Source organism: Taeniopygia guttata, chromosome 1A, assembly GCF_048771995.1.
Source record: "Taeniopygia guttata chromosome 1A, bTaeGut7.mat, whole genome shotgun sequence".
NCBI lineage: Eukaryota > Metazoa > Chordata > Aves > Passeriformes > Estrildidae > Taeniopygia > Taeniopygia guttata.
This window is the reverse complement of record NC_133025.1, coordinates 48056263-48072500: the sequence shown is the minus strand read 5'-3', so window position 1 is coordinate 48072500 and position 16238 is coordinate 48056263. Positions and strand designations below refer to the sequence as shown.

At 51.8% G+C, this 16238-nt stretch overlaps 2 protein-coding genes across 2 annotated transcripts in view; one reads left to right on the top strand and one right to left on the bottom strand.

Annotated features, from left to right (window-relative positions):
- The window catches only part of TEF (TEF transcription factor, PAR bZIP family member), a 34230-nt gene extending 33064 nt beyond the window's left edge, over positions 1-1166 (top strand). Inside the window, exon 6 of the mRNA XM_072923358.1 lies at positions 433-1166. The gene's annotated coding sequence lies outside the window, so the exon portion shown is untranslated. The remainder of the gene's footprint in view (positions 1-432) is intronic.
- A 4686-nt stretch (positions 1167-5852) lies between these two features.
- On the bottom strand, positions 5853-14621 carry TOB2 (transducer of ERBB2, 2). Its single transcript, XM_030262912.4, has 2 exons — positions 14365-14621; positions 5853-10296 (listed from the first exon to the last, which is right to left on the bottom strand). Exon 2 carries the CDS (start codon positions 10208-10210, stop codon positions 9188-9190), a length of 1023 nt encoding a protein of 340 aa, XP_030118772.1. The 5' UTR covers positions 10211-10296; positions 14365-14621; the 3' UTR covers positions 5853-9187.
- Between the last annotated feature and the right edge of the window lie 1617 nt (positions 14622-16238).

The window sequence follows — 16238 nt, the reverse complement described above, 5'->3', positions numbered from 1 at the left end:
GGGGGGGAAGGGGGGAGGCTTGCTAATTATACCTTCCACAACAGAGTTGTGGAAAACAACTAGGAAAAACACTTGGGAAGGGTTTGTTGGGGGGGTTTGTGAGGTCAGAGACAGCTCCCTTTACCCAATTCTGTCAAGGTTAACAAACGTCACTGGATAAAATCATTGGGTTTTTGTCATCCAGGCAAACACAGTGACACCCCTTCCCTTTGCCCTTTTACCTCCTGGCTGTGGAAGCCAAAAGGCACATCCAGCCAATTGTGGGAAGCTTTGTCACACCAGTGAGGTGACACAGTCTTCTCCAGTATAATGCTGTGGTCTGGCTTTTGTGGCTTCCTCTTGGGGCCCACCCCCAACAGCACTTGCAGCCCTATGAGGGCAGAGCAGCTCTGGAGAGGATACTTGTGCAACTTTGTATTACATTCCAGGTAGGTTAAAAGAAGATATCCAGCTCAAACCAGTTCTGGACTACGAAGCTCTACTGGCCAGACAAGGCAAGGGTCAGCACACAGTTGCTAACAGAGACCTCCACTTCTAGTCACGCTTTGAAGACTACTATTGTAGCCCTCAGATGGCCTCATTCAAGCAGTTCATCACACTTTCCAGGAAAGCTCCATCACAGGTAGAGACCAATCAGGTGCTGCTGGAAAACTCACAGGTCTTAGCAGTTACCCTGTGCACTCAGAGGAGTCAACAGTTCAGTCTAAGGCACCCCACAATACTGGAGTCAAGCTTGGATGAACTATGGTCCTTTCATAGCTTTTTAAGTTGCACACTGGGAAGCCTGGAGTAATTTATTGAAAAATATAAAGTAACAAAATCTTTTCAGCTGTGATGTTGTCTGTGTGTTTGCATAAAGCTGTGGTCAGTGGCTTTCTCCTTCAATAAATACTGGCCTTGTATGACTGATGGAGTACATGCTGGTTACGGGCTGTATTATTCTCTGCTGGCGATGGAGCTCTTGTAGCCCCCACTCTCACCTCTATAGCTATTGACTTTGGGAAGGTTTCTACTGAAGTTCAGTGACTGGACAAAAAATTTACATAACAAGTATTTCCATGAAAGAAAATTTTGATTTTTCAAACAGCACTGTACCTTTGGAGAAGAAAATAATTCCAATATTAAAAATAAAGCCTTATCAAAATAAAATAATCTTTCTTAGCTGACTTTGACTGGTTATTCTCAATGGTCAAGTCTCTCATTTGAAGAACCAAGTGATGTCTCTCTTGCATGGTTGATCTGTGGTGTGATTTATAACCCAGACCATAAAAATTTTTCTTTGTTTATGTTTCTAAAAACCAGCAATTTGTGGTTCCCTGTGCTGATGTGTTAGCACTTAGACTGTGGGTTATAGCATCCAATGCCTTGTCCAACAGTGATGGCTTACACTGCGCTCCTCAGCAGTGCAGATCACCTTCAGCTCTGCCTTGGAGCATCACAGCCCACCTGTGTTCTTTCTGGTCTTGTTTTGTTAGATCCTATTCTGTCTGGATTTGTCAAGCCCTTTCCCTTCCTCAGTTGTGGCTGGCAGCGGCATGGCTGCAAGGGATAAGATGCCCTTCCCCAGCTCCTTCCCATTCTTTTGCATCACCTCCTTTCTTATTCAGAGCAGCTCCCAGTGCTGGAGGATCAGTGTGAGGCAGCAGAAGAGACCAATGGTTGCCAGCCCAGTGCTCGTACTCTCTATGAGTGCAGTGAAGCCATGGCCTGCCCCCAAGCCTTGGCATCTCCATGTCTGTGCTGGAGGCAACAAAAGCACTGTGACTTATGGCCACGTCCCCAGAGGGCAAACACTGTGCCAGGACCAGCCCAGATTGAGAGTTGGAGGAGGATCATGTATGAGAGTTCAACAAGCAGGGAGAAAGGTGGGGATGAGGAAGCTCTGCTTGTCTGTGCTCACAAGGATGAAGGCCCATGCAGTTGCTGCCCATGTTGGGTCACTGGGAACATGCACCATTTCACCAGGTAGGAATGGGAAGAGGAGAGTTCCTGCTTTCCATGCACCTTTTCACCAGGTAGGAATGGGAAGAGGAGAGTTCCTGCTTTCCATGCACCTTTTCACCAGGTAGGGATGGGAAGAGGAGAGTTCCTGCCTTCTTTTCCTCCCCGTAACATCAGCACCTGTGTGTAAATACCTCAGATGTCCCTGGGGTGCTGTCCTCCTTCCCTCTGCTCCTCAGTCCTTCCTTGGCTCATGTTTGTGGTCTTCCAGACACCACTGCTCCTCTTTTCCCTGTGTTCTCCACTGTGCTGCCAGTGTGTCCCCACAAGGATGCCAAACCCCAGTTCTCCCCTGGCAGATTAGGTCTCTGTGGTTCCCCCCAGTTTTTCTGTGTAGCCCTCAGTTGCCCAGTGCATTGTGCGAGCGCTGCCACTTTGGATGTTGTGGGGGACATCAGAAGTATCCTCCCAGCTGCAGCTCAGCAATGCTGGGCACAGGTAGGGACAGAAGATGACCTTGGTAGATTTTGGAAAGGTGCCCGAGGCCTGCTGTGACGCCACTCATGCCTCTGAGGGAGCCTGCAGCAGCACGTGTTGACACTGAACCTGACCGCAGGAATATCAGGAAATGCAAGAATGCCTGTTGCTGAGGGAAGCTGGACTTGGCCCTTTCGTGAATTTGCTGAGCTCTGCAAGTGAAGCCTGTGAAAGAAGCATTTCCTGCTGCAGCAACATCACCCATTGCCCTCCCTACACCTTGTATGGGTCATTTCAGGTTCATTTTTGTCTCATGAAAGCCTCAGCTGCACCTTCTGTAAGCAGTTTCTGTCTGATTCACTTGAAGGCTTTGTCCATGGTGGAAACACCCTCCCGAGTGGGAGGGACACACTCCCTCCTGAGGATCTGCTTCCTTCAGCAGTCAAACTGTGCCAGCCATGTGAGGCGAAAAAAAATAAGCACAAATGCCCCCCACCAACTAGGACCCAGCAGCTGCAGAATAACATGGGGACTACTCATGCCTTCTCAGCATTCAGTGAAGAGGAAGAAAGTTCCCCCCACACTTCCACCTGTACCATTCCCTGCCCCTTCTCAAGGCAAAGAGGCAAAATTTAATCCTGACACTCTCTTCCTACCTTGTTCCTGTGCCTTCTGAGGGCTTCTCAGAGAAGAAAAACGAACACATTCCTTCCTGACATATGCATGTACCATGCTGGAGTCACTTTTGCCACTGGCAATGGCCACACACAAAACGTGCCCTTCACTAACCAGTACAACTCAAAATCACCATGTGTGCCAGATGGGGCTTATCCTTCACTGGAGTGCGTTGAGGATGGAGGGTGAAAGGTTCATTCTTCATCAGCTTTATAAAAATACCAAGTTTCTGGAGATGACAACACGGGCAGCAGTGGAGGGACACTGGAAGAACAGCTCTGCAAGGCTGGGGGTGAACATGCTTACGATTGTGTTTGAATTGGAGCCCTGCCACAAAAACTAAAGGAAAAAATGCAAGGTTTTGGAGGTGGCTAACCTTGGCCGCAGCCTGCAGCTGGGCTGGTGCCTGTGCTCCGGTGGAGGACACACATGGGGTGGAAAGACCTATCTAGCCCTTTGCAACTGTGGCGTCAATCTTGCCCCTCACACCTGCTGAGGCCATGGCAGTGCTGTGGCTGCAGCCATGTGAGTATGAAGCAGGTGGCATTGGCAGGAAAACTCCTCAGGGATGCCAAGGACTCAGCGGGTCCTGGCCCCCCCCACTAGTGGTGTTTTTCCACCTCTCAGTCCTGGCATGTCGGCAAGTGCTGGGACACGGGAGGCACCTGCTGTTGGCAGTGCCTATGCCATGTGTTCTTCAATCCCAAAAATCCCAAGTCTCCAGGAGGCTCTGGTGCAGCAGAAGATCCTCTTCTGTTGAACTAAACTCAAGCTATTTTGCTGGACCTGTATTTTAAACAGAGTCCGGAGAATGGCTTTTCATGCTTGTCTAAGGCTTTCCTCTGGGCACCAGCCCCTTCCCACTCCCCCAACAGCCCAATTCAAGTCAGACACTACTGCTGTTGCTGTCACAGACTGAAAAACCCCAGGCTGAAATGTGGCATTTTCTACCTGACCTGTCTCCTCCTTTCAGGCAGAAGCCCGCCTTCTCGGTGACTCAAGTAGCAAGTTTCCTTCTTAATAATGCAGTCCCCTATGATGAATGTCTAAACAATACCCCCACACCCCTTGCTTTGGAGGTTTCAGGAGACAAGTCCCATCTTGTTGCCATGCCTTGCTGGAGTAAGCTGCTCAGGGACTGATTCGGTCATTGTCCAAATATCTGGCAAACACTCCCATACCCAGGCGCTACCCCACACTGGCCCAACACAGTGCTCTAGCAGCCCCTCTCTGAAGGCTGATGGAAGGCACATCCCTGCACACTGCACTACATGGGGTTCAGCTCCCTACACTCCTCCTGCTCCCTGAGACAGCACAGTGACAAATACCTCAGGAGGAACAAGGCTATACTAAACCTCTTCCCTAATCCCTGCTCAGGCTGTGCAGCTATCAGCTGTAAACCAACTCCAGGCCCTACCTGTGCCCAAAAAGGGAAAGGCTCCCTGCCTCCCTGCGTCACAGCTGAGCAAATTCAGGGCAAGGATCAGGAAGGCACATAGTCACCCTCGATTTTCCATTTCCAAAAACATGTCTAAGGGCAAGCGTTGTGCATGCTTTAGATAAATGATTACAAGGGGTTTGAGACACAAAGGGGAAAAAATAGTTTTGTCGCCTAGTGCAGTGTGACAGTCACGCGGCACATAGTAGGCATGAGCAGCAGCCCAATTCCTGGGGCTCGCAAAACCAAGGGCACAGCGAGCTCTCCCAGGAAGAAATTTAGGCTAGAGGAGCTGAGGAGGCATGGGGGATGCCAGTGGGAGTCAGCACCAGTTCCTTGTTTGGTTTCCTCAAGGACATTGTGAGCAGCTCCCTTCAACAGCTTTTTAATGAGGCAGCATGGGGAACTTGAGGCACCTCTCAAGCAGGAGGTAGCAGGAGCATGGTGGGGCTAGGGAAGCTGGGTTACGCAGCCAGCAGCACACATGGGGCATGACAGGCGTTTCAGCACCTCCCTCAGCCATCTCATCTCCTTTTGCTAAAAAGGAGAAGCTCTCTTGAACAGAAATTCTGATTGAAACTGAGCAGTGAGAGTTTACAAAGAAAAACAAAATCAGTCCACTATCATTACTGCATGTTCTCACATCCAGCCTCAAGCCCACCCCACTATGGGAAGTCACCTTGGATGAACATTCACAGCAGGGAGGACAGAGCCTGCGTATGTACCTTGATGCTCCCTTTGCTTAGCAAGTACCCCAGCCACCTCAGAATAAACACAAACTGGTTTGTGCAGAGGGGAAGTAAATCAACCCAAAATCAGCACCTCTCTGCACGAAGCGCTGCCATGGGGAGCTTCATCTACCCCATGGGTGACACCACAGAGCTTCTAACCTGGCCTCAGAGGTGATGGTCCTAGTGAGCTGCCACATAATTTGGGTATTTAGGAACTCTGCTGCTTGACTGAAGGCTCCCAAAGCACCTCACACCAAATGCTCCCTCCTCTCCCCCAGAGTGGAGAGCCAGCTCTCCTCCCCCCACTCCAGAGAGCTGAATCATGGCAGGACCGGGGATGGCCAGGCACATCGCCACTTTTTCCTATGTACTGCTATTCTTAGCAGCAGGAGAGGTCACTGAGACAGCTGTCCTGGCCATGTTGCACAATCCTGGGCATCACTGAGCTATTCCTAATGCTGTGAAACCAGTACCTTGCCTGCAAGTCTGACACTGAGCACCACTTCATTCAAAAGCAGCGGTATCCCTCCTTACCCAAAACCAGGCACGTCCAAGGTGTTTTCTCTTCACTGAGCACACATCACACGATAAACAGTTATTATATCATGCTTTTAATACAAACTTAAAAAAATCTGGAACAATAGAAACTGTACAGATTTGATCAACCTTTTTGTGGGGTTTTTTGTTTGTTTTTAACTAAATCTCTAGACACACCAATATCCCGTTCCAAAATATTGCACAACATTCTGAATACAAAACTCTGATTGTATTACTCCTTCGCTAAAGAAAAAAAAAGAAGGAAAAAAAAAAAGAAAAAGACAGCAACCCCCTGGTTCCCCCTCTCAGCAGTCCCCTTCTCCAAAAACAACCCAAGCAGAGCACACGCAGAAATCCTCCACTCAGAGACATACAGACTTCTGTCCTCTTTCACTCCTCTCCCACAAGGCAACTGTTGATTCACTCCTGGAGAGGGGCAGGAGGAAAGGGAGGTTGAGTGGGGAGAAAGGAATCTTCACCACTTCTTTTTTTTTTTAAAGTTTTTTCCTGAAAAAATATTTTTTTCTCTCCTCTTTTTTAAGAAAAAATCTTGAAAAGAAAAAAATTACATTTTTTATGTTAGAAATATACATATATTATATATACCTCTTACATTTTACAAATGTAGCAAATTATTCAATACAAACGGACATCAACAAAAAGAACATAAACCCATAAAAAATAAAAGTTAAAAAAAAAAATCTTCTCTCTTCTCTTCCTAAGAAACCAGGTAAATTAGTGCAGGTTTTTAAAAAATAAAATTGAAGCTGAACGCCTACATCCAAGACTAGAAAAGACCTGAAATGGCCATTAGTTTCCATTGCTGCCTGATGCTGGAGGAACAGTTCTGAAGCACACTTTTTTCCTTTTAAGATGCAAAGAGGTTGGTCCCTCTTCTTTTCCTCCTTCCACTCACACCACTATTTTTAAAGCAGGTATAATACGTGTGGCAGAGCAAAGCAGCATCAAAGCTTCACACACACATAAGCAAGTGGACAGGGGACACCCCACTTCTTCCCTCCCTCCCTGTGCTGGAGGAGAGCACGCCGTCTCAAGGCAGTGTCTCGTAGGTGGCTTTGCCAGATGTGGGGGCAGTGGGGGGCAACTGGACCAGGTCCTGCCATCAGGGTCTGAACACCCCTCAGAGTCCAGTGCAATATGTGGGGTGGCACCCAGCAGCACCCTGTTGGGGAGGATTCCATGGCAGTGGTAGCATCTGTTAAAAGCAGTGGGTTCAAAGGAAAGGAAAAAAAAGGAAACAACAGCTGGGCCACTCCTTAACAACTTGTCCTAGTCTGGAAACCAGCAGAGTTGAGGTTGTGGACACCAGCTTTGGGGGAACTGGCTGAGCTCTGCTCTCCTCACCCATCTGCTGCATTGGTCATAGTTCAATAGCAAGCAGCCTGCTTGGGAACCCATGCTGGGCACAAGGTCAGGACCATGTGCCCCATCACCCACCGAGGGGAAGGGTACACTGGAAACTCCTTGGAGAGCTCTGGGCACAGATTGTCTACCTGGGACAGCCCCATTACCTTCTGCAAATGCTCAGTGGCAACACAACTACAAGAGGGCTGGAGTGCCTCCCTCTCAGGGAAGGGAGGAGGAAAAGCACATGGTCAAGCTCATCTCACCTGAAACAGATTTCTTGAAAGAGCACATTGGTTCCACAAGTGCAGGAGGAGTGGATTTCAGACTGTGCTCCAAGAAGCATCATTAAAAGAAAACCAAGCCTCAAGTCTGGGAAGCAGCAAAAGCTTATTTTTCATTTAAACTGAGAACTTCAAAGACTGGAGTTTCATCATCTCCATCTCTCTCCTCTTTGCACACTTCCATGCTCACACAGCAGCCTGCAAGGAAACCTCCCTTTCCACCTAAAAAGCCTTCAACCTTCCTCTGCATGAAGCAGTCCTCCTTTGATGTTCTGTGAAGGTGGGTTTTGGAGTCCTCAGCACAGAAGGGATCAAACTGAACAGCCACTACTGGCTGACTGCCACCCATCATCTTGGAGAAAGGTGCAGAGTCCCAAATCCCATCCCTGCTGTGAAGAGGCACCATACACTCACAGGCTGAGATGACCACTTGCCTTTGGAGAGCCCATCCCAGCTCTGCCCTGAGCTTGCTACTGTCCATGCTGATGTGATCTGGCTGGAATGAGGAATTTATGATAGGTGCTTCCTTTTCTCCCTGGATCAGCCACCTCCTCATGCTTCTCCAGAAAGGCAAGGGAAGGGATTTAGTCAGGTACATACCTGGCTGAAAGCATAAACCCTTATGATACCACTCAAGACAGCAGCTTCAACAACATCACCATATCTTCTTGAAAAGTTGTACTGCCTCACAAACTAAAAAGGAAGAAATTTCCTCTTTGAGACAAGAAGATGAATTCACAGCAGATAATGAGAACTCTGACCTCAGAGGCCACCCTAAGTGGATGCTGGCCCCTGCTGCTGGGGAGAACATCTGGGAAGTGGAGGAAGGATCCAAGTGGGGTCCAACTGGTTCAGTTCCACCTCCCACAAGCCACAGAGAGAGGCAGGTGGTGTTTCTACACCAGAGGGGCTGTCATCCAGACTTAACCAGGCAGCCCTGAGAGAACATAAAAAGCCCTCTTGCTCAGGTACAGAAACATCCAATAACCAGAGCCACTAAGCTCAAAGCACTAACCCCCCATAGCCACAACTGGAAGTGCAGATGAGGAAGGGAGCAGGAAGAAGCCATTTCACAGTAATGCTCTGTCCTGACTGTGATGTGCTGTGAGATAGTCAGAGAAGAGTTAGTGCTTTTCAGCACACAGAACAGCTGATGCCAGCTTGGGCTGGAGCCACAACAGCACAGTGGTCTGCACCCATGGGCACAAGGCAATGTTCTCTGTATACACAGAAAAAGCAAGTTCACACACCCATTCTGGTTAGCACACAACAAGACTGTGTGTGTCCCCATCAACACTGACTCATGCTCTTCTTGTCCCTCCTCCAGCATGGTGGTATGAAGATGACATCCCTACACCCAGGTAGAAAGACCCTATGTCCAGTGTGGGGCAGGAGGTGGTGCCGGGAATCAGGAGCATTGTGACCTACAGTTGCACCAGTCCTGGGCTGGAGTAGGGGAAGAGGGCACACAAACCAAAAAAAAAAGCCCAAGACTCATTTTAAGGAGTAAAAAAGTGAGTAGGAAAAAAGCACAGGTACTGAGTTAAAAAACAATTCAGTGCTTCAGGAGCGTTACCAGCACAGCGCAACAACACTGAGCTCTCGCTTTTCCCAAGAACCTATATTTGTAAGGTTTTAATATTTCTGTATATTTCTATTTTTCTTTTCTCTCCCTATTGTTTGTTTTGTTCTTGACCCCCCCTCCCTCCCTGCCCCAAAATACTTTCCTTCCACTGTATTCAGTTGGCCAGGACGACGGGCTGGAACGACTGGCTAGGATACTGCATGGCATTCAGGTTGTAGCTGAGTCCTTCCACAAAAGGAGATTTCTCCAAAAAGAGGCTATTGGTGCTGCCACCGAAGACCTGAGCCATATCAAAGGTACCACCTGTGCTGGCGTTGAACTGCGATGCTGGTGGGATGCTGCTGGCCTGGCTCTCACTGGCAACACCATCGAAGAAGAGACTGCTGGCTCCTGGCGAGGCGCCACTGTAAACGAACTCCTTGGCATTGGGGGAGAGCTGTGACTGTGGGGCTTGGCTCCCAGTGCTCCCGACGAAGTTCAGAGAGTGCATAGACAGGGAGAGGCCCTTGTGCTTCAGCAGGTTGGTGGTGGGAGACCTGACCATTCTTGGCTGCTGCACAGCCCCTGCTCCACCACCCCCTCCTCCAGCTCCTCCACCCTTCTTCATCTTGGTCGAGCCGAACTTGGTGGCAGCAAAGGTGGCAGTGGTGAACGTGATGGGTTGAGCAGAGCGAGGGATGAAGGTGGGGCTGGGTGACTGGCCAAAGGAGGGGGATGGAGAGTTGGACAGCGAGTTGTCCTGGCTGCCAATAGGGACAAATACCTGGGCGTCGGGGTTGAAGCTGCTCTTGATTTCTTTGTCCAGCTCTGTGGCACTGCAGCCCTCACTGTCATCTAGGTAGAGAACCTTAACAGAGCCCTTCTCACCGATCTGGTAGGAAACCTCAAAAGGATCAATCCAGACACTCAGCTCTTCTGGCACATTGGCACGCACATCCTCCACAGCCAGCCCGCTCCTCTTGGCTGCCAGCTCCACCACCGGATCCACTGTCTCTCCTATATGAACACAGCGATAGCCAGATCCCTTCAGAGGTTTCTCGGGGTACCAGTGACCCTCATACTTCTTCTTCAGCAGGCGCTCTAGCTCCTCACCAAACAGGTCTGCCCGCCTCCGAGGAAGCTTGTTGTACAGGTATGAGATGATGAAGTTAAGAGCAACTTTGATCTCCAGATGCATACTCTCTTCCCAGCAAGCAAGTCAGGGCAGTGTATTAAAAGTGACAAAATGACAGAAACATAGACAAGTTTTGACTCCAAAGAGACCTAGGGAAAGAGAGAAAAGGATGGATGAAGACTAGAGAACACAACAACTCTCCCCGTTGAAATAAATAACTGTGCCTTTTCATGAACAAAGCAGAATGAGCAGTTTGCACAAATACTAACACGAAGTAATGCTCTCTAGGAGAGTCACCACAAATCTACTGATCCTCAAAACAGAGGGATGTTGATAGGGAGAACTCTCCCTGCTCCTCTTTCAGAAGAAATAAGGGTGTAGCCACTACCCACACACAAGTATGTACATCACACTCCCCTTGCTGCCAAGCACTGCTGCTGTAACCCGGCAGGCCACTGTCTGCTCTGTCAGCAGCATCTAACACGCCTCTCCTGCCCTGGCACTCAGCTGCTTCCAGCACAGCTCACCTGCACCAGCCTCTCCAGAGCACAAGTGCAGCACCTGAACAGCCTCGTGACTCGCTCAGCAGCTTTGTGCAGAGACCTGCTTGCTTCAAGACAGCAGGGCCAGCCTCTCCTCTGGGAGGCCGGGTGGTTGTGCCGGGTGCCACGTCCTGCTGGCACAAGCGCAGAAGGGACGAGAAGGAGTGAGGCAGGGTGCCGGGGTATCAGCTGCCAGCCCATGTTTACTATCCCCTTGACTAGCAGGCACATATCTTATTAAGTGTACCCAGTTGAGACTCTGCCTAGCTACAAACATAAAACCTCAGTTCAAGTCTGCTGAGCAGGGAACACAAACATGCCAACAGCCTGTCCAATACACCTCACATTGCTTATCCCTGCACAGAGGGAAGATGAGCTCTGCCAGGATCAGATACCTGCTTAATAAAAACTGAAATTGCTTGCCAAAGATTGAAGTAATCCTTTCTCCTCTCTCTCTCTGCCTTGTGAGGAAGACTCCAAAATGGAGAGAACCCACAAAAGCACAATGCAAAACCACAACACTCAACTCTCCCATTATACACAGATTTGCAAACAATGTTTGTCTGGGTACAAAAAACCCAAAACCAGGTATGTCAGCACTACACTGTCACTCATCCAAGGAAAATGAATCTCACAGATATTTTAAGAGGAAGCACACTTCCAGTAGCCTCCACACCTCTCCAGGGGAAAGAAGAATATCCAGTTTTTAATTGGCAGCTTAGTCAGAGGCTGCTCTGTCTTCAGCTGCCCTCACCTTGCTCAAAGAGACACACTGTGTTCAACTGTCTTCCTAAAATGGGCTTTAGGGATATTCTTGTACAGCACTCAAGCTAATGTTTATGATGTGTGACAATTATTTGGGGGTGGGGATGAAGCACAAACATACATAGTTAGCATTCCCCTGAAAAAGCCCAGCAGTACAACCAGGTATCCATGCTGGCCTAGGTCAGCAGGAGTTAAAAAACTGACCAGACTTGTTTGCTTGGTCTAGTTTAGTCAACAGAAAGGATCAAAAAATTTTGAAGAAGCCCTCAAATATTTTAAAGCTTTACTGCAAAAAAGGGATGCAGATTCTATGCTTTTTCTGTACTACTCCACGTTCACAGAGGTTTAGCTCTAGGAAGATGGTAACCAGAAACAGATCCCACACTTCTGATCTGGCAACAAGGAGGCCAGATCTGGAAAGAACCCCCTTTAGGTTTGACTCAGCAACATAAAAACACACAGGAACAAGGGAGTGGAAAAGAAGTCTTGCCCTTAAAACCAGCTTTAAGGAATTACTGTAATGTAACAAACTTTGGTAGGTCACTGCAACCTGACCAAATCCAAGTAAGAACACATGAACACCAAAGAAATAAGCAACCACAGTTTTTCTAAGAACAGTTAAGAAGAAGCCATTTTCAGAAGGCAAAAGTCTTGGCACAAAGACAAAGCCTTTTCTGGAAAAATTAAGTATGAAACAAACCCCTAAAGAGCACGCCTAAACCCTAACAAGAGCTTGTATAGACTATACTACCTCAAGGGAGGATTACATGGCGCTCTCTAACTTATTTGGCTTAAGATGTTCTAAAGGGAGGATACCTTGGGATTCCAGCAAGTTAAGCAGGAAGAGAACAGCCAGTTTGTAAGTCTTTTATCTTGTGATAAATTCTAATCTAGATCCAAAATCTATTAAGAGATCGGATATTAAAGACTGGGAAAGGAACAGTGGCCAAAATTTGTTACCATCTTATCTGCTATACAAATGTCTCAATATACATTGAGGACCTCAGTTCCTCATCAACTTTTTGCAGAAAGCTGTGAAGAGGTAAAATTATACATCATCTCCTTTTTTCTTTTCTCTAGTTTACCTAATAAGAGAACACTCTGTACCTTGGTTATGAAAAGGTAAGTTAATTAGCTTAATAACACCAACAGCTGCCAAGATAGAGGCACACAACTGATACCTGCTGAAAAAAGTCACTGGCTTCTCAGGTTGTTGACATGGCAAGATGAGCTCCAGTAGGACCACCTCAATCTCTTTCTACTGCACTGAAACATGATAAAATAATTTAAAAGAAATTTAAGAACCCCCAAACACCCTGAAATCCAGCTGAAGCAGTATGGCTCTAAGAGAAGAAACTACTGAATATCAATTGTAAGAGATATTCTGAGCAATCTTCCATAAAGGCCAGCATTTTCAAACTAAAGGCCTACTGTACATCGAGGTGCTGGCAAAGAACAAAGAGCTGTTTCTCTGCGGAGCTCTTCTCCTGCGGAGGGAAGGCAAAAGCCCCCCCAGACTCCCCGTTTATCGGTATCCTGAAGGGTAGAGGCCAGACCACCAGTTACAACAGAGAAGAGCGAACATGGGAACGATTCCCTTTCCTCCCGACTACACCAACACGGTGGGTGACCTTGCGGGTATCCCCCTTCGACCTCCCGAAGGAGGCCCGGCCCTTCGAACAGGCTGGCCGCCGCCTGGGGACTTAAACAGACGGCTGTCACGGCGGCCTGCGGTCCCACAGCCCGACACACCCGTCTGGAACGAGAGCCCCCTTCCCAGCACCCCGCCAAGGGCGGCGGAGAGACTCCTCCCCGCCAGCCGAACGGCCCCGCGGGGACGAGCCCCGCCGCCCCTCCATCCCGGCGCCCGGCCGGCCCCAGCACGCCGGGAGCTGTAGTCCTCGCCCCCCTCCCCGCCCCACGACCTACTTCTCCCCGGACTGCGGCTCCCGGCGCGCCCCGCGCCCGGCCCGGCGCGTCCCCGGGCGGGGCAGGGCACAAAATTTTCCAAGGCACATGCGCGCTGGGGCCCGCCCGCCCTTCCCGGCGCTGCCCACGGCCGGGAACACGCCCCGCGGCCCAGGACCGCCGGGCAGCCGCCCCCTTCTCCCCTTCCCTTCCCCTCCCTCTCTCTCGGCAGGGATGGGCGGGCGCCTCCTCAACCCGCAGCTGTTTCCCCCCCACGGCTGCGGGACGGAGTCCGGGAGGCCAGAAGCCCAGTAACCTTCTGTCTCTCTCCCCCGCCCCCCCCCCCCCCTGCTTGTCCCCTTCGCCCCAGTGGGGCAGGCGAGGTGGCAAGCGAGGTTCTCAACAGAGCGAGTCGGATGCATCGGGATACGTCAACAAGGGCGAGCTCCTGGCCCCGCACACCCAGCGGGGTATCGCAGATCGGGGTGTCCAGGAGAAATGGGGGGGCGACGGGGGGAGGGGGGCAGCCCAGCCCAACCCCGACAGCGTCTTTGTTGTCGCAGGGCTTACTCCCCCTCGGAGCTCGTCGTGCATGAAAGGGAACACCCCGGCGACATCCCCGTTTCCCGGGAGCCCAGGGCGCCCACCACCGCCCTCGGGCCCAGCCTGCCTTTTTTGGGGCTGCTAGGGCTGGGGCTGAGCCGCATCCCGCTCCCGCCCCCGCCCCTCAAAGTAGGCTGTGGAGAACAAAATGGTGAACTGGGGCACTGCAAAGCGTCCCCAACCCAGTGACTTTCACTTCCATTCTTCTCCCTTGAAGCCCCATTAATCCCCTCGGTGACCATAACCGCACTTTGACTCCGCGGACGGGCAGATCGCTGTCCCTGGTGGGGAGGGGGACGATGAGCCCCCTCAGACCGAGCTCACAAAGAGGACGCGCTCTGGAGGGGTCCCAGCCCAAGAAGGGGTGCGGGGGAGGAAAGCAGCCCCGGCCCCACTTACTTCGTTCTCGGATCCAGGGCCGGCGGCTGCTGGCGGCTGTCGCGGGGGCCGAGGGCGCTGCCGGCGGGTCTCGTCTCTGCTTTGCCCCGTCTCGTCCGTCCCCTCCCTCCCTTGTACCCGACGGCGCGGGGCGGGCCCGGTGCTGTGGCGTGGATGCCGCTGCTGCTCCCCCAGAGCCGCCCGCGCCCTGGCCCCGAGTGAGCCAACTCACGGCAAACTTTCACCCTTAGCAACCTCTCGGCGCACGGATCCGCTCCCGCCCCGCGTGATGCGGCCGCGGGGGGCGGGCCGGGACTACTTCCCCCGCCCGTCGCCGTCTGCTGCACCCCGGAATGGATGGGGGGGACCGGTCTGGCGGAGCCACCGCTGCTCCTCCCTGAGCACTGGGAGTATCCCGGATCTGAGCTCAAGGGAAGGAGGGAAGGGGCCGCGGCATTAGCGGGGATTGACCTGAGGATTTCCCCAAGTGGCTTAGCCTGAGGAGATGGGGGGGATGGGGGTGGAATCGAACGGAGCGGGGAGAGACGGAACGGGCCGGTGTGGTCCCCGCCCCCACGCACCATCGCTACGGTCAAGCCCCAGCTCAGTAGCAAGGACAGCCTCGGGACTCCCGAAGGGACAATTCTCTGCACACCCCAAGCACGTCTGCGAATATCCCCGTGGTGGAGCCCCCCCACCCGTGACAGTGGAGGAGCTCGGGGAGACGTGCCCACGAGCAATCCTGGCTCCCTCCATCGTTGCAAAACCCTCGGGATTCCCGGTCTCCGATGCGGGCGGGGAGCTCGGGGGCTGCGAGCGCATCTCCCCGGGGAACAACGGGGCAAGGCCAAACCGGGCGGGCTGGTATCACCGCGGGGAGGACAGTAGCAGCACGGCCACCTCCGCGGCCCCGAGACGGGGACAGAGACCCGCCCCCGGCACGCGCTCCCGCCTCCCGGACTATTTCGTCTCTGCACGCCTGTGTCCCTCCGCCTCCAACAGAGCAGGGCCGGCCCCGCCGCGGCGGAGACGAGAGATCCGCAAGGTGCGCGAGCGCCGGCCGTGCTAAAAATAACTGCAGCGTGTTAGCAACAGCCTTCCCATTGGCTGGCCAGGCCCGGCGGCGCCTTTGGATTGGAGCGCTGCCTCAGCCAATGAGCCGAAGGGGGTGTGCGCGGTGGGCGCTGCCGGGAGATGTAGGCGCCGGGGCGGACGCGGCTTGCCCCCGTCCCGGGGGCTCTCTCCGCACCTCGGGGTGTTCGCGCCTTCGGGCAGGGCTCATTCGTTCAGGCTGCCCTGGGGAAGGACAGCCAAGGTGACGGCCATCCCTAGGGCTATGGGCCAATGGCGGCCAAACGCTGAGCTGCACCACCCACTGGCAAGCTGAAGGCACTCTCAGCCAGCACACAAATGGATCCGCACCCTTTATTTCAAAGCAGTCCCATTACTAGTTCCAGGAAAATGCCTACAGGCATCCCCAGGCCGTGTGTGTTACAGTCCAAAGTCACACCACCTTTCAGAGACACCATTTGCAAACGCTGCTTGCTGTCCACACTTAGAGCGACTTTTGACCCAAGTAACACTCCAAACTAGTGGAAGGACACCAAGAACAGTGTTTCCAGGCTCTCCCAGCCAAGTGTCCCGCATCTTCCTCAGTGCTGACACAAGCAGAGGGTGACACAGGCATTACCACAGTCCCTGTTGCACCACGGTAGCTAGCCTGGCAACCATCTCCCAAGTGCAAAAATACAAAGTTCATCTCTTGTCCCATTTCCACAATAGCCCTCAGTCTTCTTCTGGGTTTGGTTTGTCCTCCTGTCTCATTCAGGAACACTTTACCTCAGATACTGCCTTTGCCACAGAGAGCATTTCTTTTGAGGCCAGCCAACACTGTG

Excerpts from the sequence above, each read along its gene's own strand:
- TOB2 (XM_030262912.4), bottom strand. The coding sequence starts at position 10,210 with ATGCATCTGGAGATCAAAGTTGCTCTTAACTTCATCATCTCATACCTG.